This window comes from Microtus ochrogaster, unplaced genomic scaffold, assembly GCF_000317375.1.
Source record: "Microtus ochrogaster isolate Prairie Vole_2 unplaced genomic scaffold, MicOch1.0 UNK5, whole genome shotgun sequence".
Taxonomy (NCBI): domain Eukaryota; kingdom Metazoa; phylum Chordata; class Mammalia; order Rodentia; family Cricetidae; genus Microtus; species Microtus ochrogaster.
Window position 1 is genome coordinate 341139 of NW_004949103.1, and position 25753 is coordinate 366891.

A 25753-nucleotide genomic window follows, 5' to 3' on the forward strand; every position below is an offset into this window, starting at 1 on the left:
TTGGGTTCTGGTGTTTTCATGTTGTTTTTCAGATTGTTGGGTGAATTCTTGCCTTGGCGCCTGCCCATCTCCTCCTATCGATGCTATCTAATGGGTCTTTTAAAACAGGAACAGTTTCCCCCCTTTCAAAATGCCTTCTCTCCCGTTTCCTGGGTCCCGCCGCTGGGCAAGATCTCTTTCACCACTCAGAAGGGTCTTCAGGACCAGGACCAGGCTCCCCGTTAGCCAGGAACCTCGCCAACAAAAGGCCCACCCCTCTGCAGGCCAGCCACCAAAACAGAGAAACTCCCGCTGCCCTCTGCCCCAAGCTCCCTATCCAGCGCCCAAACAGGCTAAACTGGATGATCCTGGATGATCCCGTGGCCCCGCGGAAGGGAGGGGGAGTGAAGAAGGCCCCTGGGCGCAAGCTGCGATATGCCAGGGATAGAGAGGTCGCGGCAGAGGAGGAGCAGCCCCAGCAGAGGGGACCAGCCCTTGCAGGCTAACCGTGGGGTCAAGGGGGTCGGGGAATGCCCCTGTTCCTTTTCCTGTGCCCCGCCGCGGGCCAAGAACACTCTCCCCACTCAGGCTGGTTTTCAGGGACAGGACCAGGCTCCCTGTTCGCCCGTGGACCTCGCCAGTAAAAGGTCTACCACTCTGCAGGCCAGGCCCCCAAAAAACCTACTTGATTTAGTTGTAGTGTGGCAATCTGCTCTCAGTGTGGGCTTCACTGTTTCAGGCTTGGACTATCCCGCATCTGCCGCCTCGTCTGCGCGCCGGTCCGCCACGTTTGTTTCCAGATATTTTTCTTGAACATTTATTTGTTGGGTAGGTAGGGGACTAGTGCCATGGCATATGTGTGGAAGTCAGGACAAATTGATGTAGTCCATTCTCTGCTTTCACCATATGGGGTCCCAGTAATCAAAATTCAGGTTATCAAGCTTTCTTCACAGACCTCTCTGTTACTTTTAACTTACTAGAGTATTTAAAGTAAGTTTCTGTGGCTAGACTGATAGCTCAAGTTTAAGAGTGTGTGTGTGCAGTTTTCCAAAGGACCCAAGTTCAGTTCACAGCACTTACATTGGGCAACACAGAACTCGTAACTCCAACTTCGGGGGGGATCTTATGCCTCTGGCCTATATGGATATCTTTACTTCCATGCACATACCCATACCCACCCCACAACACATAATTTAAGGTAATAGAAATAAATCTTTTGGAATGGATGTCCTAGATAGGTATAGTTGAATTTCTTATACCTTGTGCTTCTTTGTTTCATTGATGTTTTCATATTTTTATGGATCATAATGTTGATAAGAATGATTTTTAATATATTTGGATTATTATCAACCGTGTACCTGTTTTATATTCATTTTCAAAGGCTTCTGTTTATATTTTATACTTTAGAATACCTTATGATGTATATGTAATACTCATATCTTGCTGTTGCCCTGAACTCTACAGTGTGCCTTAACTAAGTTCCCATTGAGATTGTACTGTCAAGCCCTGCTCTTGGCCCAAGTGGCTTCAGGAAAATGCCTCCTCCTTTCTCCACCTTTCCCATATAGTATTGGATGCATTTCCTGTCCATAAGTTGATCTCCCAGATTTCACATGAAGATAGCAGTTGTCTTCAGATCATGAAGAAATATGAGAAAATATTTTTACGTTGCATTTAGTTATGATCTTTCTATATGTGGACCTTAGTCATCCAACCTGTATAGTTTCTTTCTGTCTGAAAAAAGTCAGTTAGTTTCATGCAGAGTCAGTGAGATCCTTAGACATTTGAAGTTTTTATTTCTCCTTCACTTTTGAAGGATTAATTTACTGAGTGCATAATCCTAAGTGTGTGGGATTTTCTTTCAGTATTCTAAGTATACTTTATTGTTTCCATGTTTGCATGGTTTCTGCAATTCCCGTTTTAATGCTTTTCCTTCCGATTCAGGGCACTGTGGGGATATGCAGTGTGGAAAATAGCTCATGCTAGGGGATTTTGTTATGATGTTGGGTGTGTTTTCTATAAGGGGTAGTGCTTATTTCCTCTAGCCTCAGAATAGTAATGCTAGGACAAAGGCCATTGCCTCTTTACTATCACTAAAAAAAACTAAACAAACAAACAAATATAAATGGGGAACATTTGTGTTAACTTTCTAATTAGCTGGAATTCTGGTCTGACTATATAGTGGAAGTTTCTTCAGTTAATAGTCTCATATCTTGATTGATGGCTTGGCATGCGATCCTTCAGTCTTGGTGTCTGAACTGGTGTGGGTAGGGAAGACAGACTAGATCACCCAATCCTAAATGATTACAGCTTTATGAAGGTGTATTTGTTTGCATTCTTGTCAGAGTTTTTACATACAGCAAAGAATATTCTTTCTTAAGAGTTACTTTTTGTCATAAAGTAGAGAACAATTCAAAATTACTGTTAATTGAAGCTTTGTGAATTTGTGTGAAGAACCTGACTTCATTGATTAATCACTTGTGTGCTCACAAAGCAAACCCCACAGTAGTCCACTTAGCAAACAGCTGTTCTCAGAATGAACATTGGTGCTTTTAAAGTCAGCAGGCATCATGTATAAAAGTATTGACAACAATACAACCTTTTTGTTGGCTATCCTCTCACTTTACTGAAATTGCCCTTTACTCCTCTTTAAGTTGGTGGGCCTCTGACGAAATGTGTAAGTAAATTACGTAAGAGCATGGCCGTTGGTCTTTCTTCCCCCGAACTAAGCTGTGTTCAGCAGTCATTTATTGAACACCCGGTATGTGCCAGGCCCTGTGCTGCATTTTAGAAACACCCAGGTTAGTTACTCCTGGTGTTTTCAAAAGAAAAGGCAAAAACATAATCAGAATAAAATACCAAATTCTGTGGCAAGCCTGGAGACGTTGCTCAGTGGTAAGACACTTGGCTAGTATGCACAAGGCCCTTGTTTACGTCCCCTAAGCCACAGCAGAAAGGACACTTTGTCATGCTTCAGATAGCTTGTGGATAGACCTAGGGTAGCAAAGTAATACTGGAGAGCAGACCTGAATGGAATACAAGCGTCATCACAGAGTAGAGGGCACTGTAAAGAGTGAACAAGGGTCTAGACATGAATGATCTGTGTGTATGCCTTCAGGCCAGAAGAGGGCACCAGACCTTATTACAGATGGTTGTGAGCCACCATGTGGTTGCTGGGAATTGAACTCAGGACCTTTGGAAGAGCAGGCAATGCTCTTAACCACTGAGCCATCTCTCCAGCCCTCGGGACACTCTTAAGTAGCTCAGAGTCCTGGAGGTGTTTCTGCTCAATCTCATCCCACACCCTGGCTAATAAGCAGGCTGAGGTATGTTAGCAGGTGTTTCTGCCCCTTAGCCAAAGGTTCCCAAATTCCTTGTTGTTTATCAGCATATCTCAGCAAGATATCTTATCCTTTTTATTACTTTGTGGAACCAAGTGACTGTTAAAATGTAATATTATTTTCCTTGCTTTTTGCCTCCTGGGGCTCCCATACCAAAACAGCTTGCTTAGAGCCTTGCTTTTAAGTGGTCCATCCAGGCTTTTTACCCCTGTCTATAATACTTTTGGACCCCGAATATTTGCTCTGTTTACCTGTCTCCCCTCTGTCAAAGTCTCCCAGAGCCCTCCAGGTTAAAGGACATTATGCAGTGTGCCAGTGGACTGGGTAGAGTCAGTGCCCAAGTTTTTGCATGTTAGAGCAGGTCTAGCTGATGTAATTTGTCATGGTCCTAATAACTACCAAGAATTCATCTTTGCCCTCACCAATGCTTCCTGCAGGCAAGACACAGTATTTCTTGACCAACACCTCTAGGGTAGGTATTTCCAGGTTTCAGATGAGAAAACTAAAGCACAAAAGATTAAGTGATATGCCTGAGGTCACACAGCTACTAAAAAGGAGGCTGAGATTTATGCCCAGTTTCTGTTCACCTCTCATTGGCCATGCTCTCATGATGGAGCCAGGGATGACTTCAAGGTTCACTCACAGACCCCTCCTTTCCTCACCATTTTCACCCCATTATGTCATCATATCTCATCACCTAACCAGCAACTTAAGCATATCTTTGCCTTGCGGATCATCACTGTCTTACCACAACTGACCTTTCTAATAAACTGATCAGATTGTCTTTTCCTGACCTGACACCCTTATGATTCCCTTATGATTGACTCTTAAGGACAGTAATCAATCACATAGTTAATTCTGATGTAGCCTCTAGCCTCTCTACTGTCCATATCTAATGGACCATCCCCAGACTTTGTCATCGTCCCTTCTTCTGTCTGACCATCACCTGCAATTGGGAATTGCCCTGAAGCCCTCAAACTCGAATCTACAGAATCGACTGTTCATTTATACATCACAGAGAATGGGATCATCAGGCATCCTTCCTAATGCCAAGTCTGTGACTTTCCCAGGGCATGGGCCACTCACTCATCTCAGCAGTACTTGACTCTACTAAAGGAACACGGTATGCCCAACATTGTCCAGGACTGGGGTATAGGGTCAGGATCTCAGTGGCCCATCTTCTCATGAAGTGCATGTGATTTAGGAAAAGGCAGAATTAGAATATCATTCTACAACTCAGTCTTGAATTCTGCTCTGTTAGGTGAAGGAGGAAGAGGCCAAATCACAAGGTGTTAAGTGGGAGGCTCACCTTGGTATTGGGTTGGATCTTGAGTAGTGAAAGTAAAAACAATGGCAGCATTTCTGGTGTCATCTGGCCCAGTGTCATCTGGGCCGAGGCTTGGGAGTGAGTGTATGTGAAGAGGTTTCAGAGCTTGGACACAGGTGAGCAAATGAGAACAGAAGAGAAGTTAGAGAGATGGAGACCAGAAAGGAAGTTTGTGTGTGGCCAGGCTTACTAAGCAAGGAGGAGGAGGAGGTGTTTATTTCCCTAGGATGTCATGGGCCATGGAAAGACTTTGACTTTTATCTAAAAAGTAACAGAAAACTACCTCAACATTCTAAGTAAAGATCACTTGAGGAAAAGGACTGGTAGGAGACCCAGATCCCTATGTGAAAGCCAGCATGGCAGTGCAACTGTGTAAATTGCACAGCCCTTCCAGGACTTTCTTAGGTATCAAGCAGGGAGAGCCCTAGGGTGTGTTCAGGGAGTTGCCAGCAGCTTGGCACTCAGTAAATATGCATTGCTGACTGGCCCACTGACTGTTTCCCATTCCATTTCCCTGACCTTTCAGGGCCTGGGCCAGTATGGTGATGAGGTTGGAATGTCTTTCTCCCTGGAATGGGAGTAACTCAGCACCCCAGTTTCAGAGCACAACCAAAATTCCTCAGCTCTTGAGATCTGTGTTGCACAGCGCTAAGAGTTGAGAGCTAAAGACCTTACCATTGTTATTAGTGCTTCCAAACTGATTTGACAGTGTTGATTAGTACGTCTAAGGAGACTTCAGCCACAGAATAGCTCTTATGTATTAGGAACCACATTTAAAGTGTGACTAGACAGGACTGTTAGAAGTGGCTGAGTTATCTGAAGGCATCAAGAACCTTTGGACTAAAAGTCGACCTACATGTATAGCCTTCCTAAGTAACCCTCCACTCCAGCATTTGTGAGATGTACTCCCCATGGACATGGGCTTGCGGGAAGCATAGCCCTCAAGGTTTCAGTCACAATTTGTCTGTTTGTAGTTGAACTACACAGGTATACAGAATATTAATTTTGATATGTGATTAGAACTTTTTTTTTGTAGGCTTTACCGCCAGCACCTGTTCAGAGTCACACAAATAAGCCTCAGGCATTCAATGCATCTCTTCAAGACCATATTTACCCGAGCTGTTTTGGGAACACTCCAGAGTGGAATAGTTCTAAATTTATAAGTCTTTGGGGATCAGAAGTGATGAATGATAAGAACTGGAATCCTGGCACTTTCTTGCCAGATACAATTTCTGGTAAGGAACTCATTAAAACTTTCTTAAGGTTTTAAATACCCTGAACCAATTAAGATGGTCATCATCACACTCCCCAGCGGGAGGTTCTGGGGCCTGGCATCCCATCCACCCTTCCACATCTGCACTCATGGGTCCACTGCATTGATTAACAAAGCTAACACTGGCTCCATGCTACCTGCCAGCACAGTGAGCAACATGGTGTTGTCCAGCCACAGAGCATCTGTTTCCAGGGGCTGTGTCTGACCTGTAGTTCTCAAATAGTGGTGACCACCAGACCTCAGCTCAGTGCATGGGGGGAGAAAGATAGTGACACACCTTCTTGAATTCTGTGACTCAAGTTCCTATTTGTTGGTTTCTGTATTAACCCTAAGGGGCTCTCTCCCCTATAACAAGCACCTTCTCCCCAACTGCCTCAGTTACTGAGGCTCAACCGTTACTTCAATCTTAGGTCCAGGGTCACTTGGGAGGGGTGGGGGTCCCACCTCTCTCCCATCAGATGGCCAAAGCCCCACACCCAGCCTTGAATGTGCTCAGAACAGAAGCTAGTCCTGACATACTGTTCTATGTTTGAAGGGATTTCTAGCTGTGTGACCTTAGGCAAGTTGCTTAGCCTTTCTGAGCCTCAGTTTCTTCATCTTTAGAATGGGAATAACATTTTCAACCTCAAGAACTGGTTTTAAGGCATTCAGTGATACTGAAAAACACCTAGCACGGGAATTGGCACATAATAGGTGCTCAATAAACATTCCATAGACTAAAAGCATCATTCCAGAAAAGTCCTGGCTTCAGTAGTGGCCCCAGTGTCTGCATATTCTTTTGGGGTTTTTACTAAGTGCTGTTTCTTTTAGAAGCCTTAATTTTCCCATTCTTCTCCAAAGGGAGTGATATATTAGGGCCAGTGCTCTCAGAAACAAGACCTGAAGCCCTTCCACCTCCACCCAGCAATGAAGCTTCTGCAGTTTCAGATATCAAAGAGAAGAAAAATGCTGCAAAAAAGAAGTGTTTATACAATTTCCAGGATGCTTTTATGGAAGCAAATGAAGTTGCCATGGCAAACACAGTCGCCATGGCCACCTCCTCAGCTACATCCTCTGTGTCATGCACAGCCACCACAGTGCAATCTAGCAGCAGTCAGTTCAAGGTGTCATCCAGAAGGCCGCCTTCCATAGGTAAGGACCCTGAGAGCCTTTCAGCTTCTCACTTTTTACACCACCCATGTTGTTACTGTTTGTTTTGCCTTTCTAGAGGTGGAAATGAAAACACCCCAAGGTCCTTGTAAATAAAAAGATGGTCTGTGGATTCTGGTTGGAATTATAGCTGCCATTCAAAATACCTTTGGGTTGCTGAGCTCTGTGTCTTGCCTCTGTCTTCTGTGATGGGCATAGATCATTGCTTTCTGAGCACAGCTGCTGCGGAGCAAAAGAGGATTTGTGTAAGCCAACAAGATTATTAGCCTGCTAGCACTCACGCTAACCACTTATTGACAGTTAGAAGGCACCTAAAAGCAAAGAAATGTTTATAAAGACTTAGGGTAAATGTCTGAGGACACAGGAGCTAGTTTGTACCTCATCAACCAATGTTGAAGCAGTTTGAGCATCAGAAAAAATCATGGTGGCGCACACCTTTAATCCCAGCATTCGGGAGGCAGAGGCAGGTGGATCTCTGTGAGTTTGAGGCCAGCCTGGTCTACAGAGCTAGTTCCAGGACAGGCTCCAAAGCCACAGAGAAACCCTGTCGCGAAAAACCAAAAAAAAAAAAGAAAGAAAGAAAGAAAGAAAGAAAAAATCATGAAGGGCATGAAAAAGAATATGATGAACCTTGGCACTCAAAGTCAGGAATCCCTTGGGATATTCAGAGAGGCTCCTAAGGTTAAGAAACTTCTCTTTGTAGAAACATACAGTAGAAACAAAGTTTCTGTGATGCAGTCAGCAGTCCATTAGATGACATTGGTCAGCCTAATCAGGGAATATTTCTGTTTCTTTTCCTCTTGTGACAAAATACCCTGAAAAAAGCAACCCAAGAAAGAAGGGGTCATATCTATCCTGCAAGGGAAATGAAGGCTACTGGAGTTTGAAGCAACTGGTCACATTGCATCCATAATCAGGATGCTGAGAGCAATGAATGCATGCACATGCTCAGTTTACTATCTTCAAAGTATGTAGTCCAGTTCTGCATGTTCACGAAACTCACAATTAAGATAGGTCTTCCCGCCGGGCGATGGTGGCGCACGCCTTTAATCCCAGCACTCGGGAGGCAGAGGCAGGCGGATCTCTTGTTGAGTTCGAGACCAGCCTGGTCTACGGAGCGAGTTCCAGGACAGGCTCCAAAGCCACAGAGAAACCCTGTCTCGAAAAAACCAAAAAAAATAAAAAAAAAAAAAAAAATAGGTCTTCCCATATCAATTAAAGTAATCAGAATAATCCTCCAGAGGCATGCCCCTTCACCCATCTAGAGGATTTCAGATTCTGTCCAGTTGATAATTGACACCAGGCATCAAAAGGAGTGTTTCTTTTGTTTTGGGGAAGGTGGGAGATGAGACAAGGTCTCTCGGTGTTAAGTTTAGGCCAGTCTCAAACACATACCAATCCTCTTTCTTCAGCCTTCCAAGGCTTGTACTATGGTAACCAGCTAAATAGCCCATATACCACCCTTTTATGCGTGTAAGAGAGAAAGTACACACTTGCACACAGTATAGTGCATCAACCAGATCTTCACACTTAATTGACAAACATGCTACCATTGAGCCACATCTCCAGTCCTTCAGGAAGCATTAAGAATACTGACTATCAGTTTGGCAAACAACATTTCCATGGACGCTGACCCATTATGAGTGATGATGGGCACCCCCTGAGGAGGAAGCTGGCAACTATAAACCTGACAGTAACAAAGGTCATTTATTCTCTATGTAGTTTATCTCTATGTAGTACGATTTGTCTAAAATGTTTCACCCAGATGTGATAAGATAAATCACACCAGTGGACAGCTGGCCTCTTGAAAAACGTATATCTTGTGAAAGGAATTGTTAGCAGCCACTGAATTAGTTAGAGAAGCTTTGATGACCTTGGTAAAGTTAGGAGCTTAGATTTAGGTTATATGTGCAATCTGACCTCCAGGCTTATGAATGCTGGTGCCCACTATGGAGAAATCTCAAGTTCTTTGTAAACTTGTAGGCTCTCAAGAGCTCAGGCTGGAGCACAGCTTACTACAGATGTTAGGACCAGATCTGGTATGTGTGGGAAATAAAATAAATGTGACCAGTAAGGATGAAGATGAGTGGGTGTTCTTTGGTTTCTATAGGTCTGAACATCCCCCAACCCCCACCCCCATCCCCCAAAAATGGGGAAAGAAATGTAATTAAAGGCAACCTAAATATTTGTTTTCTTCAGCCAGTGACATTCTCTCTTGTATCTCTACCTGCAGGTGATGTTTTTCATGGCCTCAACAAAGAGGACCACAGACACTCAGCACCTGCTGCTCCAAGGAACAGCCCCACAGGCCTGGCCCCACTCCCAGCTTTGTCTCCTGCTGCACTTTCTCCAGCCTCCACGCCTCACCTTCCAAATCTTGCTGCCCCATCATTCCCCAAAACTGCAACCACAGCCCCTGGGTTCGTGGATACACGAAAGAGCTTCTGTCCTACCCCTGTGGCTCCCCCGCCCTCCACGACAGATGGCTCCATCAGTGCCCCTCCCAGTGTCTGCAGGTGAGTCACAGAGCCCTGGTCCCTGTGAGGAGGGCTGGGAGCCATGCTGCACTAACATAGCTACAGACTGTGCTCTGGGTCCAGGCAGGTAACAAGTCCAGTGCAGAAGAAAGAGACCTCACCAACAGAGGCCAAGGCCGTGGAGTTGGAGAGGCTCCAGTCTCAATCTCAGCCTCTAGTTCTTCAGAGGAAAGAACAATGGCCCGGCTGCCAAGACCAGGGTCAGGGATGCTGACTATCTCCACTGGTGGCATTAAGGGTGTGGTGTGCCTTGCTTGTTTTTTTAAGTTGTTTTTGCTATTCATTGGGTAGAATCTGCAGACAATTTACAAGATTTATGTACTGAAACTAATACCACACACAGTGATTTTTATAAAAGATCATTTCTGTTACCTTTGACTTTCTTTGCCTGTTAGAAGCACGTCCTTCATAACCCCCATTATGAAACCAGTGGTCTCAGGGAAGTCAGAAAAGTCATGTGTCCATCCGGTGACACTGTAGGTGTGCTATGACTACTGACCACATGTCTGCCATATCTCCTAACTGAGCCCAGTCATTACACTGTCTTGGCTGATGGCACATGATTCTCTGACCCCAGAGCCATGAGCCCTCTTTGCTGCCTTGGTCTGAAAATTAAGCTGAACAGTGGGTGGGCATGAGGAGTAATTAGTGCTTCTGGAGTGGCTACTTGCTAATTTTCTGTATGTGGTTTTGCAGTGACCCTGACTGTGAAGGGCACCGCTGCGAGAATGGTGTCTATGACCCGCAGCAGGATGATGGGGATGAGAGTGCAGATGAGGACAGCTGCTCCGAGCACAGCTCGAGCACCTCAACTTCCACCAACCAGAAGGAGGGCAAGTACTGTGACTGCTGCTACTGTGAGTTCTTCGGACATGGCGGGGTAAGTGCATGTAGTTAGTGTACTGTGACTTGACAGTTGTGTGACTTGCAGCCTTTGGCAAGAATTGTGTGTTAGATTTGTTTTTATTATTTTGAATTATGTGTTGTCATGAGTAACTGTATGTGGGTATGTTCATGTGACTACAGGTACCTATGGTTACCAGAGGCATCTGATCTCCTGGAACTGGAGTTACAGATAATTGTGAGCTGGGTGTTGGGAACTGAACTTGGTTCCTCTTGAAGAGCATTGTGTGCTCTTAGCCACTGAGCTATCCCTCCAGCTCCTTAGTAGGCCATTTATTTAAAAAGACATAAAGTAGGATAGGAAGGGGACTCTTTGGGAATAAAGGGTCCAGAGGGAGTTTAAGGAGGATAAGAGAAGATAGCAGAAGATAAATATTATCAAAGTATATCAATGTCTGAGATTTTATACGCACTTCCAGATTGTACTTACCCAAAGAAACAGTATTTCATCATAGCAGGTTTTCTCTTATCACTGTGTTATTGTTGGTGGTATTTGTTTCTATTTTTTCAGACAGGATGTCTCTCCAATTCTAGGCTGACCTGTAACTCATTACTTATCCAGACCGGTCCTAAGTTTGCAGGAGTTCTTATGCTTTGGGTTCCTCAGTGCTATGGTTACAGAACTAAGCCACCTGTGTTTTTGTGTTTATTTGTGAGATTTTTAGGTAGTCAGTGAAGTAGGTTGTTAACTAAACCCCACCATAATTTGGCTCATGCAGTCTGTGGATAGTGGTAACCTTGTTGGATGAGTGCAAGGTATTGGCACACTACATGTTTGTACAACGCTGAAGAGCCGGAGCTGTACTTATGCAACCATGGTTCCCCAAGGTTCCCCAAGGAGGGAGAAATAAGAAATGAAGGTGCATGTACATTTTATTTTGTTTTTGCTTTGTTCTATCTCCATTTCCTAAGATGTGTGATTTTAAACAGTAAGAAATTGGTAGTAGGACTGAGAATGAGGTGTTTTTCCCTTTTATTTCCCTTTAAACACTAAAAAGAAAAGTAAATATTGAAGAGATTTATTAACATCAAAAGATAATTCCAGAGCTGGGGCTTTAGCTCACTAGTTCAGTGGTAGAGCTCTTGCTTAGCCAGTGCAAATCCCTTGGTTTGGTCCTCAACTCTGGTGGTGGGGAAGATAATAATCTCACTATACTAAGTAAAAGTAGACATATAAATATGTGTGTGTGTGGCTTTTTAGCTTTAAAAAATCATTTTGTGTTTTGCTGGATTTTCACAAATGTTTATAACAAGTTAAAAGGTAGCTGCCAAAACTCAACTTTTAGGTTACATGGTAAAATAAATACATGTCTTTTCATTAATAAATAGGCCTTTCATATTATTGCCTATATTTTTGTTTTGCAATGATTGTATGCTATTTATTTAAGTAATTTTTAAAATTAAATTTAAACAAGTTAGTTTTGGAGAGAATTTTTGAAATTTCTTATATTCAAAGTTGTTAAAACTTGAGGTCTAATTTAGTTATATTCTTACCTTAGCCTCCAGCTGCCCCAACAAGTAGAAATTATGCAGAAATGAGGGAAAAACTTCGTTTACGGCTGACCAAAAGGAAGGAAGAACAACCCAAGAAAATGGAGCAGATATCAGAACGGGAGGGTGTAGTTGACCATCGGAGAGTGGAAGATTTGCTACAGTTTATAAACAGCTCAGAGGCCAAGCCAGTTAGTAGTAGTCGTGCAGCCAAACGAGCAAGGCACAAGCAGAGGAAGGTAAGTGACAGCCCTCCATTTCCAGGCATACAGATACACATTTCAGAAAGCAGGACTGTTTGACATGCCTGCCCTGGCCCTGGTGCTCTGAGAATGTGATTGTCTCAGACAGCCTCATCTAGAAGCTATATCACATTATGTTTTCTTAACAGTGAGTTTGTAGTAGTCTACATGGAGGCTTCCCTGTCCAGTGGGACAGCAAGCGTCTCCACCTTTGTGGGAACCTTCCTTCCAAAGAGACAGAAGGAATAGCTTTTGCCATGGGTAATAGATAGGACTCTCTGAGGTTTAGAAGCTGAGAATGAGGAGATGCCTTGGTATGAAACTGAGTCTTGGCCCGCAGTATCTGTATGTGCCTTTCCTAACAGACCTCCTACATTCTTGTTGTGACTACTGGCCCAACTAGTTAAAGGACAGTTAATAACATCAACATTATAAAGGGTAAAGTTAGCCAGCTGCCCTTGGTGGAAACCTGAGCAATTTTCACCTCCGCCCAGGTTCCGGTCTGTGACAAGAACTGACTCATTGTCTTGTATCATTAATAAAATGAAATCTTCAGTTGGTGAAACTTCTTTCCATCAAGCTGGAAAGCAGAAATGCACATTTGCTGTGTGATGGTAAATATTTCTGAAAACCCTCGCCCTTGTGAAAGTCTGCATATTTTGAGACTATCTTCCAGCATGGGAAAGGTTTTTGTTTGTTTTTACTTTTTAGTTTTTGAACACATTTTGGTTTTGTCTTATTTTTGCAGGTCCCCATGTTAGCCTCAGCCCTCACCTGGACAGCTAAGTTTGTCAGGAGCTTATATAGTCAGTAAGCTGATTCCTTGCCTTCCACGTAGGAAGTGGTCAGCTCTCCGGGTGCTGCACACACAGCACAACAGCTGCCTTGACTCCTCCCAGTATCTAGCTCTTGGTCAGATGCTGTTAGCTGCCTTGTTCCAGTAAAATATGTGTCTGCTTCAGTAGATAGATGAGATCCAAGAGTTCTCTAGGGTGAAATAATTGCAAGTGGGTATATTTAAGTTTTTAGTTGTTACTGTCTCTTTCAAAATTATGTGATCGATATCTCAAGGTTTGTTTTTTTTTTTAATTAGTCTTACTTATGTGGAGGGGAGGTAGCATCATGATATGTATATAAGTCAGAGGACAACTATTGCAGGATGAGTCTCCACCATCTGGGTCTGGGTCAAATTCAAATTCGTCAGGCAAGTGCCTTTACCTGCTGAACCACCTTGACAACCCTGCCAAGTTTTAGAGTTCTTATCATGGTCTTAAGCCATCTTCTCTTTTTTTTTCATTGACAGCTGGAAGAGAAGGCACGCCTGGAAGCTGAGGCCAGGGCACGGGAGCATCTGCATCATCAGGAAGAACAAAAGCAACGGGAGGATGAGGAGGAAGAAGAAGAGGAAGATGAGGAGCAGCGTTTCAAGGAGGAATTTCAGCGGCTTCAGGAGCTTCAGAAATTAAGAGTGGCAAAAAAGAAGAAAAAGGAGCGGCCAAGTAAAGACTGTTCCAAGTTGGAAATGCTTGCTAGAGATTTCCAGGCAGCAGCAGAGTCTATCTCTAACTCCGAAAACATCCACAATGGCTCAGTAGAACAAATTGAAGAACCAGAAACCTCATCTCACTCCCCTTCCAGACATATGAACCACTCAGAGCCTAGGCCAGGGCCTGGAGCCAATGGGGATGCCACAGATCCCATGGACCCCAGAGACTCTAAGCTTCTGCTACCCAAGGAAGTCAATGGGAAGCAGCATGAGCCTCTTGCGTTTCTCTTGGACATGATGCATCATCACAAGGAGGGAAACAGCAAACAAAAGTTAAAACAGACCAGCAAGACTAGCAATGAGCCAGCCAGGAAGCCCATGGATCCTCCCAAAACCACAGAGGTACAGCCCAAGACCCGGGCCCAGCCTGAGTTAAAGCCTAAAGTAGTTGACCTTGCTCTCCTCACAGAGCAGAAGAGAGAGGAGAGGAAGGCCAACAGCAACAACAACAACAAAAAGCAGCTGAGCCACATCAAAGAAGAGAAGCTGAACACTGTCACTCCTGAGCCACCCTCCCCTAGTCAGCTCCTGCAGAATGGCAGGCTGATTCTGGCAAGTTCTCCACAGCCCAAGGGCAAGAATAAGAAAAATAAAAAGAAGAAAGGAGACAGAACCAGCAGTTCAATTGGTAAATAAGATCATAAGGGAACTGTTCCCAGCTTTGGCTGGTACTATTTTGTGTGTGTGAGCTCTCTGCAGGCCCCTGCAGGTGGGATGTTGCTTATCTATAGCTTTTCACAATAATAATTGTAGCTGTTACATTATTATTATTATTTTGAGGTAATTTTAGACATAAAAAGTTATAAAAGTGCAAAATATTTTCTCAATGTATTTTTGATCTGTGGTTAGTTGAATCTACAGGTACAAACCTGGAGGGTAAGGAAGGCGGCAGCTATAACATCCATCCCATCCTAGGTCTTTTTGGGTTGAGGTTATATTTGCCCATTTCTACTGCATTTGTATTGATGGTTCCCATCTTAAAGTTAGTAAGTTTTGTTTTCTCTGTCACAGTGAGTTCCCATGACGCTCCAGTGCATGGTGTGTTTTTTCAGGTGTCATTGGATAGTGAGAACTTGATCTATTCACATGGGTACTGTCTTACATGGGTCTAGAACATTCTTGAAGCAGTTGCAGAATTTTCTGTCTTTACACTCTGGTGAAGTATGCACTTCCTGTTTGGTACATAAAAGTAACATGCTCCATATTCTTTTGCCTTTTGCTGGTTTTCCTTAATTTTTTTCCTGGGGAGCATTTTCATAATTGTTCAAAAAACTCTTCCTTGCTTTTTACAAATGTTTCAAATGTGCTGCATTATTTTTGTGGAAAAGTTAATTGGGTTGTTCCCAGAGCTTTATAATTTCACGCGGTGCTGGGTATAATGCTGTCCACGTCTGTCTTCCTGACTGCAGGTTTATCTTTAGAGTGCTTGCTCAGAAAAGGGAGTTCTGCTCAGATAGCAAGTGTACAGTTATTTTATGGGATGTCTCCACATTCCTCCAGCCATTCAGGAGGCCCTCTTGCAAGCCACCTGTGTTCTCCTGACCCACCACAACCCAGCCTGAAGTTTCATGCGAGGCTATTTAGCTTTTACCAACCCATTAGCTGGAATCACTCCTAGGAGTGGTTTTCATGGCCATTTCCTTCTAATTTGCAGTAAGGTTAGTAAACTAAACTTTTATAGAAAGTTTGCTTGTGTGCCTTTTTGTAAATTTTCTATTCATATCTTGTTTTAATTAAGAGTTTCTGTTGTTGTGATAGAACATCATGACTAAAGCAGCTTGTGGAGAAAGGATTTATTTCATCTTAGAGCTTGATGTCTGACATCCAGAAAAATCGGGACAGAACTCAAGGCAGGAACTTGGAGGCAGGAACTGAGGCAAGAAGCCATAAAGGAGTGCTTCTTACTGGCTTGCTCCTCATGGCTTGCTGAACCTGCTTTCTTATAACACACAGTACCATCATCCCAGGAGTAGCAGCAACCAAGCAATGAACTAGGCCCTCACACATCAATCAAGAAAAATGCACCACAGGCTTGCTCACAGGCCAGCCTAGTGGAGTCATTTTCTAAAGTTTCCCTCTTCCAGAATGACTCTAACCTATGTAAAGCTGATAAAAAAAAACTTTCCAACACATACGTTTTACCTATTTTGTTTTTCATCTAGAATTTTGTTATTTAAGAAATTTTTACAAATTAGGGATATGAGTTTCCACCTGTGTCCAGTGCTGCCAAGATTTTCTCCTAGTTCTTAAGTTTCTTGTGGACTTGATTTACTGGGAGGAAGATACACATGTTTCTCTCTAGAGTTTGTGTGGTTTCTTTTCCCTCCCCCTCATAGAGACCTTGAATACAGTTGGGGTTTATTCTTGGGTATGAGGTAAGGTATGGGCTCATTATTCTCTTTTCCTAAATGGTTACACAGTTGTCTTGAAGGATTTATGAAGAAGCTCATCCTGTCCCCATGGCCTACAGTGCTGCCCTTCTGCAGCAGGTCTGTGTATGTGCTTAGTGATCTATCCTGTGTCTATTGCTCTGAACTGTTATTTTTAGAGTCTCTGTATTTTACTGGCTCTTCTCACCTCTTCGTGCTTTTTGTTTTGTTTTGGTATTTTGCTGTTCTTCTATATGAGTTCTTCTATGTGAGTATAACTACAAAGTACGTGTTGCATTTTGGAACTTAATTTTAAAATGGATGAAATAATATCTCCATGTATTTATTTTTCAGTGCTAAGATTGAAACTCATAGCCTGTGCATGTTAGAAAAGCACTGTACCCCTGAGCTACATACTTTACCATAATACAGTTTCATATTAATTATAATGTAATATAATGTTTCTTTTTAAATTTTAAAATATGACTCTTAAAAACATATATGGGTCAAATTGTATTTCTATTAGCCAGTACAGCTTAACTGGTTGGTTATGTGAAGCTGTGTTGTTGTTGTTTGTGTGTGTGTGTGTGTGTGTGTGTGTGTACACTTTCCATCCTTTGCTTTACTAAATTGCCTCACTGTTCAGGTCTTATTATTCACTGTAGTTTACGGGTGTAGGCACATCGTGAATTATAGGCAGGGATGACTGATGTGTACTCCCCTACTCACATACACTGGACTCGTTCTCTCTCAGTCTGTGTGTGTGGTTGTTGCTGCTGTGTGGTTTGTGTTTTTTGTTTTTTGTTTTTTTTTAAGATAATGTCTTATGTAATTCAAGATAGCCTCCAACTCCCTTTGTGTAGCTTAGAATGACCTTGCACTTCTGACCCTCTTGATTTGACCTCCTAAATACTAGAATTATTGATGTGTTCTACCGCTCCCTTTTTATGCAGTAGTGAGAATTGAACCTGGGGCTTTGTGACAAGTCCTCTACCGACTAGCTACATACTGGTCCCACTCTTACAGTTCTTTCTTTTGATCTGCTTATTTTGGTTTGGGTTTTGTTTGTTTTCAAGACACTGTTTCTCTAAGTAGACCTGACTATCTGGGAACTCTCCAGACTGGGCTTGAACTCAGAGATCCCCTGTTTCTCTGCCTCCCAAGTGCTGAGACTAAAGGTGTGTGCCACCATACCCAGCTCTTTTACTATTGTTGTTATGTCTTTATCTGGTCTTGGTATCAAAGTAATACTGGACTCAGAAGAGTTTGGAAGCCTTACTTTCCTATTTTATAGAATAATTTAAATAGTATTGACATTAGTTCTTTTGAAGTTTAGATAAAATTCTACTACAATTCCATCTAGTCTTGGGCTTTTTCTAACGTGGGAAGCTTTTTATTACTATTTCAATGTTGTGGCTGGTTATAGATATATTTGAATTGTTTATTTGTCTCTTTGATTTAAGAATGTTGTATGCATCTGGGAATCTATCCATTTCTTTTATATTGCCCATTTAGTGGAATAGAGATTAAAAATAGATCCTTAAGACTTTCTGTATATCATTTATTTGTGTTACAATGTCATCTCCCTTTCATTTCTTTTTTTTTTTTTTCCCCGTTTTTTTGTTTTGTTTTTTGAGACAGAGTTTTTCTCTGTGTAACTGCCCTGGCTGTCCTGGAATCACTCTGTGAACCAGGCTGGCCCTCTAACTTACAGAGATCCACCTGTCTCTGCCTCCTGAGTGCTGGTATTAAAGGCAGACACCACTACCACCCAACTTTCTATTTATTTCTAAATTTTAGTCATTTGTGTCTTTTTCCAGGCTGGCCTCAGAGATTTGCCTGCCTCTGCCTTCTCTCTTACGTGCTAGAATTAAAGGCATGTATAACCAACCATGCTCAGCTTGATTTTAACTTTTTTTTTTTTTTTGGTTTTTCGAGACAGGGTTTCTCTGTGGCTTTGGAGCCTGTCCTGGAACTAGTTCTTGTAGACCAGGCTGGTCTCCAACTCACAGAGATCCGCCTGCCTCTGCCTCCCGAGTGCTGGGATTAAAGGCATGCGCCACCATCGCCCGGCTTTGATTTTAACTTTTTATGTGTATGGGTGTTTTACCTATATGAATGTCTATCTACCATGTGCATGCCTGGTACCTGTTAGGTCCAGAGGAGTGTCAGGTTTCCCTGGAACTCAAGTTACAGATGGTAATGAGCTACAGTATGGGTACTGGGAAGCAAACCTGGATCTTCGGGAAGATTAGCTAATGCTTCTAACCACCTAGCTATATTTCCAGTCTTTGGGGTTCTTGCTTCTTGGGGGGGTGTCTTCTGTGAGACAGATAGAATCAGCCCAACTTACAATGACTGGGAGGCAGAGAGATAGAGGGAAGAGGTAAAAAGCCACTGACCCCTTCAAGAATGTTCCCCCCAATGATCGAACTTCTTTCCTGTAGTCCACACATCCATAGTTTTCATTACTTCCCAATAGCCCCATGGCTTTTGTGGACTATAGTCCTAACTAGAGCAGAATTCTTAGGTGTCAGCTTTTGTGAATGTCTCGTGTGAACCTGAGATACAAATGTATTTCTGCTTATGGCATTTGTAGTACTTATACTAGAAGCACTCTGCCACTAAGGTGCATCTCCACTTTTTTGGAGGAAGACTCTTGCTAAGTTCTCCAGATTAGCAACAAACTTGAAAGTCCTCCTGCCTTAACCCCCTGAGTATAACTAGATGTTTCTATTCCACCCACCAGTTCTTGAATAACCACTCTGAGGCTTAATATTAATCAATTAATTAATAATTAATAACACTGTTTGGCCTATTAGTTCAAGTTTATTATTAGCTAGCTCTTACAACTTAAATTAATCCATTTCTATTATTATCATGGCTCATGGCTTGCTACCTCATATCTTGCTTCCCCAGCCGCTGCTAGCATCTTCCTGGCTTTTGACCAAAGCATCTTCTTTATTAAGCATTGGTAGTAAAACATTCAAAGCATAGAGAGAGACATCCCACATCACTGAGTAACTAATGTTACAAGGACGTACTACCACATAACTCCCAAGGTTAGCCCAGACTATATAATGGGGACCCTGTCAGGGTTTGGTGGGGGGGAGGATTTTCTTTGGTAAGTTAACATCATTCACATTTATTATAATAATTTTATAGTTGGCATCAATGTTATCACTATCTTGTAATTACTTTGAGTATTTTTTGTATGTGTTGTTTTCTTCTCTGATACACCTATAGCATATCTTCTCCAGACAAGGCCAGAGCTTTTTTGTCACTTCATGGTTTGCGTGATCATCTTTGCTTTTGATTATTTATTATTCTCCTTTTTACATTTATTAACTTGTTTTCGGGAGCACATTAACACATACTTGCTACAGAAGCAAGTATGGAGGTCAGTAGGCAGCTCACAGAAGTTGGTTCTCTCCTACATTATTGCAGTCAGAACTTGGCAACAAGTGCTTTTTCTCAATAAGCCATCTCATTGGCTATTTTGCCTTTTTCTTTTCTTTTTCCTTTTTTTGTTTTTTTTGATTTTTTGAGACAGGGTTTCTCCTTAGCTTTTGATTCCTGTCCTAAAACTAGCTCTTGTAGACCAGGCTGGCCTCCAACTCACAGAGATCCACCTGTCTCTGCCTCCTGAGTGCTGGGATTAAAGGCGTGCGCCACCACCGCCCGGCTGCCTTTTTCTATTCTTTTTTGTTGTTGTTGTTGTTTTTTTTTGTTGTTGTTTTTCAAGACAGGGTTTCTCTGTGGCTTTGGAGCCTGTCCTGGAACTAGCTCTGTAGACCAGGCTGGTCTAGAACTCACAGAGATCCGCCTGCCTCTGCCTCCCGAGTGCTGGGATTAAGGGCGTGCACCACCATCACCCGGCTGCCTTTTTCTATTCTTAAGATAGGTTTTTATGTAGCCAGGCTATACTGACTGGAATAACATGTCTTCACTGCCATGCCAACTTCTTTCTGTGCTTTTTGTTACTACTGCTTAAATATTTTTAAAAATTTTTTTTTAATTTATTTATTTATTGAGGATTTCCACCTCCTCCTCGCCACCGCCCCCCACCTCCCCCCCTCCCGCCCCCCGATCAAGTCCCTCTCCCTAGCTATACATTTTTCTCTGCTTCCCTCCCTGACTCTCCCCTTCCCTTCAGCCCTCTCCCATGGTCCCTATGCTCCCAATTTACTCAGGAGATCTTGTCCTTTACTACTTTCCATGTAGATTAGATTTATATATGTCTCTCTTAGGGTCCTCATTGTTGTCTAGGTTCTCTGGGATTGTGGTTTGTAGGCTAGTTTTCTTTGTTCTATGTTTTAAAACCACCTATGAGTGAGTACATGTGATAATTGTCTTTCTGTGTCTGGGTTACCTCACTCAAAATGATGTTTTCTAGCTCCATCCATTTTCCTTCAAAATTCAAGATGTCATTATTTTTTTTCTACTGTGTAGTATTCCATTGTGTAAATGTACCACATTTTCCTTATTCATTCTTTGGTCAAGGGGCATTTATGTTGTTTCCAAGTTCTGGCTATGACAAACAGCTGCTGTGAATATAGTTGAGTACATGTCCTTGTGGTATGATTGAGCATCCTTTGGATATATACCCAAAAGTGATATTACTGGGTCTTGAAGAAGGTTGTTTCCTAGTTTTCTGAGAAATTGCCACACTGACATCCAAAGGGGCTGTACCAGCTTGCATTCCCACCAGCAATGCAGAAGTTGTCATCGGTGTTTTTGATCTTGGCCATTCTTATAGGTGTAAGATGGAATCTCAGAGTTGTTTTGATTTGCATTTTTCTGATGACTAAAGATGTTGAATATTTCCTTAAGTGTCTTTCAGCCATGTTAGATTCCTTTGTTGAGAGTTCTCTGTTTAGGTCTGTACTCCATTTTTTTTTTTATTGCCTTAAATCTTTACTGCTTAAATCTTTAGGGTCTATTTGGAATGCAGTTCTGTGCAGGTGTCCTTGTCTTTCCCTTCCTTCTGAGTTTAGATAACTAGAGTCCTCTTCTGGCCCTGTTCTTTTCAGAATGGACACTCCCAGTCCTTGGTACTCTAATCCTGTGAGTTGTCACAATGGCAGCTGTTATTAGGCAAGTGAGATGTGCCTTAATAATGACACTGTAGAAAAGCCTGTGGTGGAAGGAACTAGGGTGATGATCTGGGGTGACTGAAGCTCATTCTTTTTTTTTTTTAATATTTATTTATTTATTTATTTATTTATTTATTTATTTATTTATTTATTTATTTATTTATTTATTTATTATGTATACAATATTCTGTCTGCATGTATGCCTAAAGGCCAGAAGAGGACATCAGATCTCATTACAGATGGTTGTGGGCCACCATGTGGTTGCCGGGAATTGCACTCAGGACCTTTGAAAGAGCAGGCAGTGCTCTTAACCACTGAGCCATTTCTCCAGCCCCTGAAGCTCATTCTTAACAAAGAACTGTGAACTACCTCTACCTTTCCATTTTCATTGATATTGCATACTTGGAACCTTGAGCTGAACCTGGGGAAGAGACTCAATGTCCAGTCAGACCTGGGCACAACAGAGGACAAATGTTGAAATTCTCAGACTTGGCTGAGGTCCTGGGAAGTAGAATGAATGTCCCTTAACTAATGACCCTCTGGTGTCTTGCAAAGGAAAGTAGGGCAGCACTCTTGATTTGGAAAGTCCTAAGTTCTGAGTCGGGGTTCCCTCAGGGAATCTTTTTGGTGGGTTTTTGAAGCAGTAATGGCTAGTTTGGCAGATGGGTGAGTAGCTTTAGGGATTCACAAGAGCAATCTGCCCTTCTGGCCTTTTGCAGAATCTTGCCTTAAACACTTTGTGCAGTGTTTATCCTGGTGAGATGGCCACTCTTGATAATGTGACGTGTCTCCTTCCCTTACTTTACAGATGATGTTTTCTTGCCTAAAGACATTGACCTGGACAGTGTGGATATGGATGAGACTGAGCGGGAGGTGGAGTATTTCAAAAGGTAACACGAGGCTTGCATGTCAGGACATTGTTGGGTTCCTGGTTGCTGAGCTTATCTCGTTTTTCTGTTCCTGTGACCTTCCTGTGACATTTCTGTCACCCTGGATGAATATCATGAACAAGCCAAATAGCAAACAGCCCAACTCTGTTCCCTACCCCACATACCTGCTCTTACGTACACACTTGGTTTTCTCTCTCCTCTTTCATTTTGTCTATGTTGATGGTGGCCCTGGTTGAGCCTGATTCAGCAGACTCACTTAACTTCCAAAACTGCTACTTTTGATTCTAGCCTCCCGTGTTCTTAGACACCTTGCAGGTGAGTCTCTTGTACATGTGGCATTTGAACATACTAATATGACCTTTATGGAGAAAAGTAACACTAAAGATACACGCAGCTATTCTGGTGACCAACCTAATTGGGACCATATTCAAGGATGTTTCATTTACTATATAAATTGTGGCAACAAGAAAATACACCCCCCCCTTTTTTTTTAAGATAGGGTTTCTCTGTTTGACAGCTCTACCTATCCTAGAACCTACTCTGTAGACCTGGTGGCCTCAAACTCACAGAACTCCACCTGCCTCTGCTTCCCAAGTGCTGGGATTAAGGGCATGCGCTACCACTGCTCAGTGTCTTAAGTATATTTATAAAAAGTCCAAAAGAGCTTGTGAGCAAATTAATTTAATTTTTTAATTTTTTCAGTAATTTTTTGTATGTTTGATTTTAAAGACAGGATCTCCTATAATCCAGGCGGGCCTCAAACTCTGTGTAGCCTCCTGCTTCTCTCTTCTTATTGGTAGGATTATAGATATACATCACCATATCCCATTTGAATTATTAAAGTGTCTGGGCAAGGTGGTTAGATACAAAGTCAATACAGGTGATTCTGCTTTGATGTCATAGACTGTAAGGAACTCCAGAGGGACCACATACCAAATCTGCATTCTGAAACTTTCAACTTTAACATCCCTGCTGGATTTGATTCCTAGCATGGGGAAGAGGTGCTAAATGCCTTGCTGTCTTGGCATCTGTTCCCAGGTACTTGTGGCCTGGAATGTAGGCTGGTGTGAGACTGGTCACCAAACAAATGCTCTGCTGCTGAGTAGCTTCCCTATCCCTATGTTTGAGATAGGATCTAAGATTCTCAGGCAGGCCTTGAACTCAGATATTCCTGCCTCAGCCTCCTAGATGCCTTAGTTTACAGGTGCTTAGCCACCAGTCCAATAGCCCCTACATTCCTGGCCACAAATATCTGGGAACAGATGATAAGAAAGCCAGGAACTAAAGCCAAGACTGAAACTGAGCATTATGATGCATTCCTGTAGTTCCAGCTACCTAGAAAGCTGAGATAAGGTGTTAACAAATTTGAGGCTAAATAACCTTGATTACACAGTGAAAACCTTTCTCCAAAAATATAAGTAGGGACTAGGGGGATGGATGGCTCATCAGTTAAGAGCTCATACTGCTCTAGCCCTAAGACCAAGTATGATTCTCAGCATTCATGTCAGTAGCTCACAGCTGCTCCAAGAAACCTGGTATCATCTTCTCACCTCTTTGGGCACATATACTCAGGTATATATACCCTGACAAAGACACATCTACATATAATTAAAATAGAAATAGGGCTAGAGAGATGGCTTAGCAGTCAAAAATACTTGTTCCTTTTCCGGAGGACCAAAATTCCAGTGTCCTGTATTCACAAGAGTGGCTTAAAATCTCCTGTAACTACAACTCCAGGAGATCTGAATTCTTCTGACCTCCACAGACAGACACACATGTGCATAAATAATAAATCTTTTGTTAAAAAAATGGAATATGGGGCTGGAGAGATGGCTTAGTGGTTAAGAGCACCGCCTGCTCTTCCAAAGGTCCTGAGTTCAAGTCCCAGCACCCACATGGTGGCTCACAACCATCTGTAATGAGATCTGTGCCCTCTTCTGGCCTGCAGGAAGAGTACTGAGAATACTGTATACATAATAAATAAATAGATCTTTTTAAAAAATGGAATATGGTAAACAAAAATAGGTCAGTAACCACAAATAAAAAGGTGCAGTATCTCATAGTTGTAATTCCAGCACTCGGGGCTGAGGTAGGATCATTGTAAGTCCAAAACCAACCTTGGCTACTTAGTAACTACAGGTCAGCCTAGTAAACAAAAACTAAGTGAAAATGAAAGTATCTGTTAGAACAGTGGTTCTCAATCTTTCTAATCTTAGGACACTTTAATACAGTTCCTTATGTTATGGTGACCCCTGACCATCAAATTGTTTTGTTACTACTTCATAACAACTTTTGCCACTATTATGAATTATAATATGAATATCTGATACACAGAATATCTGCTCTGCAGCCCTGTGAAAGGGTTATTAGGACACCCCACTCAGAGGTCATGACCCACCACAGGTTGAAAACCATTGTATTAAATGATACTAAAAAGCTTGAATGTACATTTATATGCATATTATTTACGAGGCCATACTTGAAATAGCCAGACATGCTGTTGCACACCTGGAAAATGAATTCAAGACCAGCCTGATGTCCAAAGCAATATTATCCCAAAAAAAAACTACAGAAGAAAGGAAGTGACAGACAAGCAAAAAGGACTGCAATATTGCTGGACATTGTGGCATGTACCTTTTTAGTTCCATCATTCAGGAAGCAGAGGCAGGCAGATCTCAGTGACTTTAAGACCAGCCAGGGCAATATAGCGAGGTGCTTGTCTCAAAAGCAAAACGAAACAAAAACAAGTAGAACTGCAATATTGGCCAGTGAAGAAAATCCACCTGGTAAAGCAGTGTACCAGAAGAGTGTGATTGCTATTCTTGGTTGTCAGCTTGACTACATCTGGAATTAACTAAAGCCCAAGTGTGGGTACATCTGTGTGAAATTATTTTCTTAATTAAATCACTTAAAGTGAGAAGACCCACTTCTAATCTGGGTCTTCTGCGATGGGAAGATCCACCTTTAATCTGGGCCACACCTTCTGCTGTCTGCCTGTATAAGGACATGGAAAAGGGTCCCTTTGCCTGCTTGTTCTCACTCTTCACTGGCAAGTCCATTCCTTCACATAGTCTACTTCTTCAGGATTCTGATGTATACTGAAGACCAGCCGAGACATCCAGCCTCATGGACTGAACTGATTGGATTCTTGGACTTTCCATCAGTAGACAGCCATTGTTGAACTAGCTGGACTGCAGCCTGTAAATTACTCTAATAAATAACATATATAAGTGTACACACACACACACACACATATTTGCATTCTATCAGTTCTGTTCCTTTAGAAAACCCTGACTAATACAAAGAGAAAGGACAAAAAAAAATTACGGAGGAAACAATTTTTTACTTGGGAAGGAAGAAGCATGTAAAAGATAAAAGCTGTGTTTTTCCACATTGCTCTCAGCTTTCAGCTGTGATTCCAAGGCAGTTCAGAAAAAAAAAAACAAACTGAAGGCTAAGCAAGTTAAGAGGAGGGAGTAAAACAATTTTATAGACTACCTTTTATTTATTTATTTATTTTTGGTTTTTTTTCAAGACAGGGTTTCTCTGTGGTTTTGGAGCCTGTCCTGGAACTAGCTCTTGTAGACCAGGCTGGTCTCGAACTCACACA

General features: G+C 42.4%; 1 protein-coding gene across 4 annotated transcripts in view; it reads left to right on the top strand.

Moving 5' to 3' along the window:
* The window catches only part of Fam193a (family with sequence similarity 193 member A), an 89372-nt gene that overhangs the window by 55952 nt on the left and 7667 nt on the right, over nucleotides 1-25753 (top strand). For all 4 annotated transcript variants that reach the window (XM_005365904.3, XM_013353324.2, XM_013353325.2 and 1 more), the window contains 7 exons: nucleotides 5684-5882; nucleotides 6761-7051; nucleotides 9303-9585; nucleotides 10303-10486; nucleotides 12009-12239; nucleotides 13546-14416; nucleotides 22062-22143. In XM_005365904.3, the coding sequence (XP_005365961.1) occupies nucleotides 5684-5882; nucleotides 6761-7051; nucleotides 9303-9585; nucleotides 10303-10486; nucleotides 12009-12239; nucleotides 13546-14416; nucleotides 22062-22143 (2141 nt within the window). The remainder of the gene's footprint in view (nucleotides 1-5683; nucleotides 5883-6760; nucleotides 7052-9302; nucleotides 9586-10302; nucleotides 10487-12008; nucleotides 12240-13545; nucleotides 14417-22061; nucleotides 22144-25753) is intronic.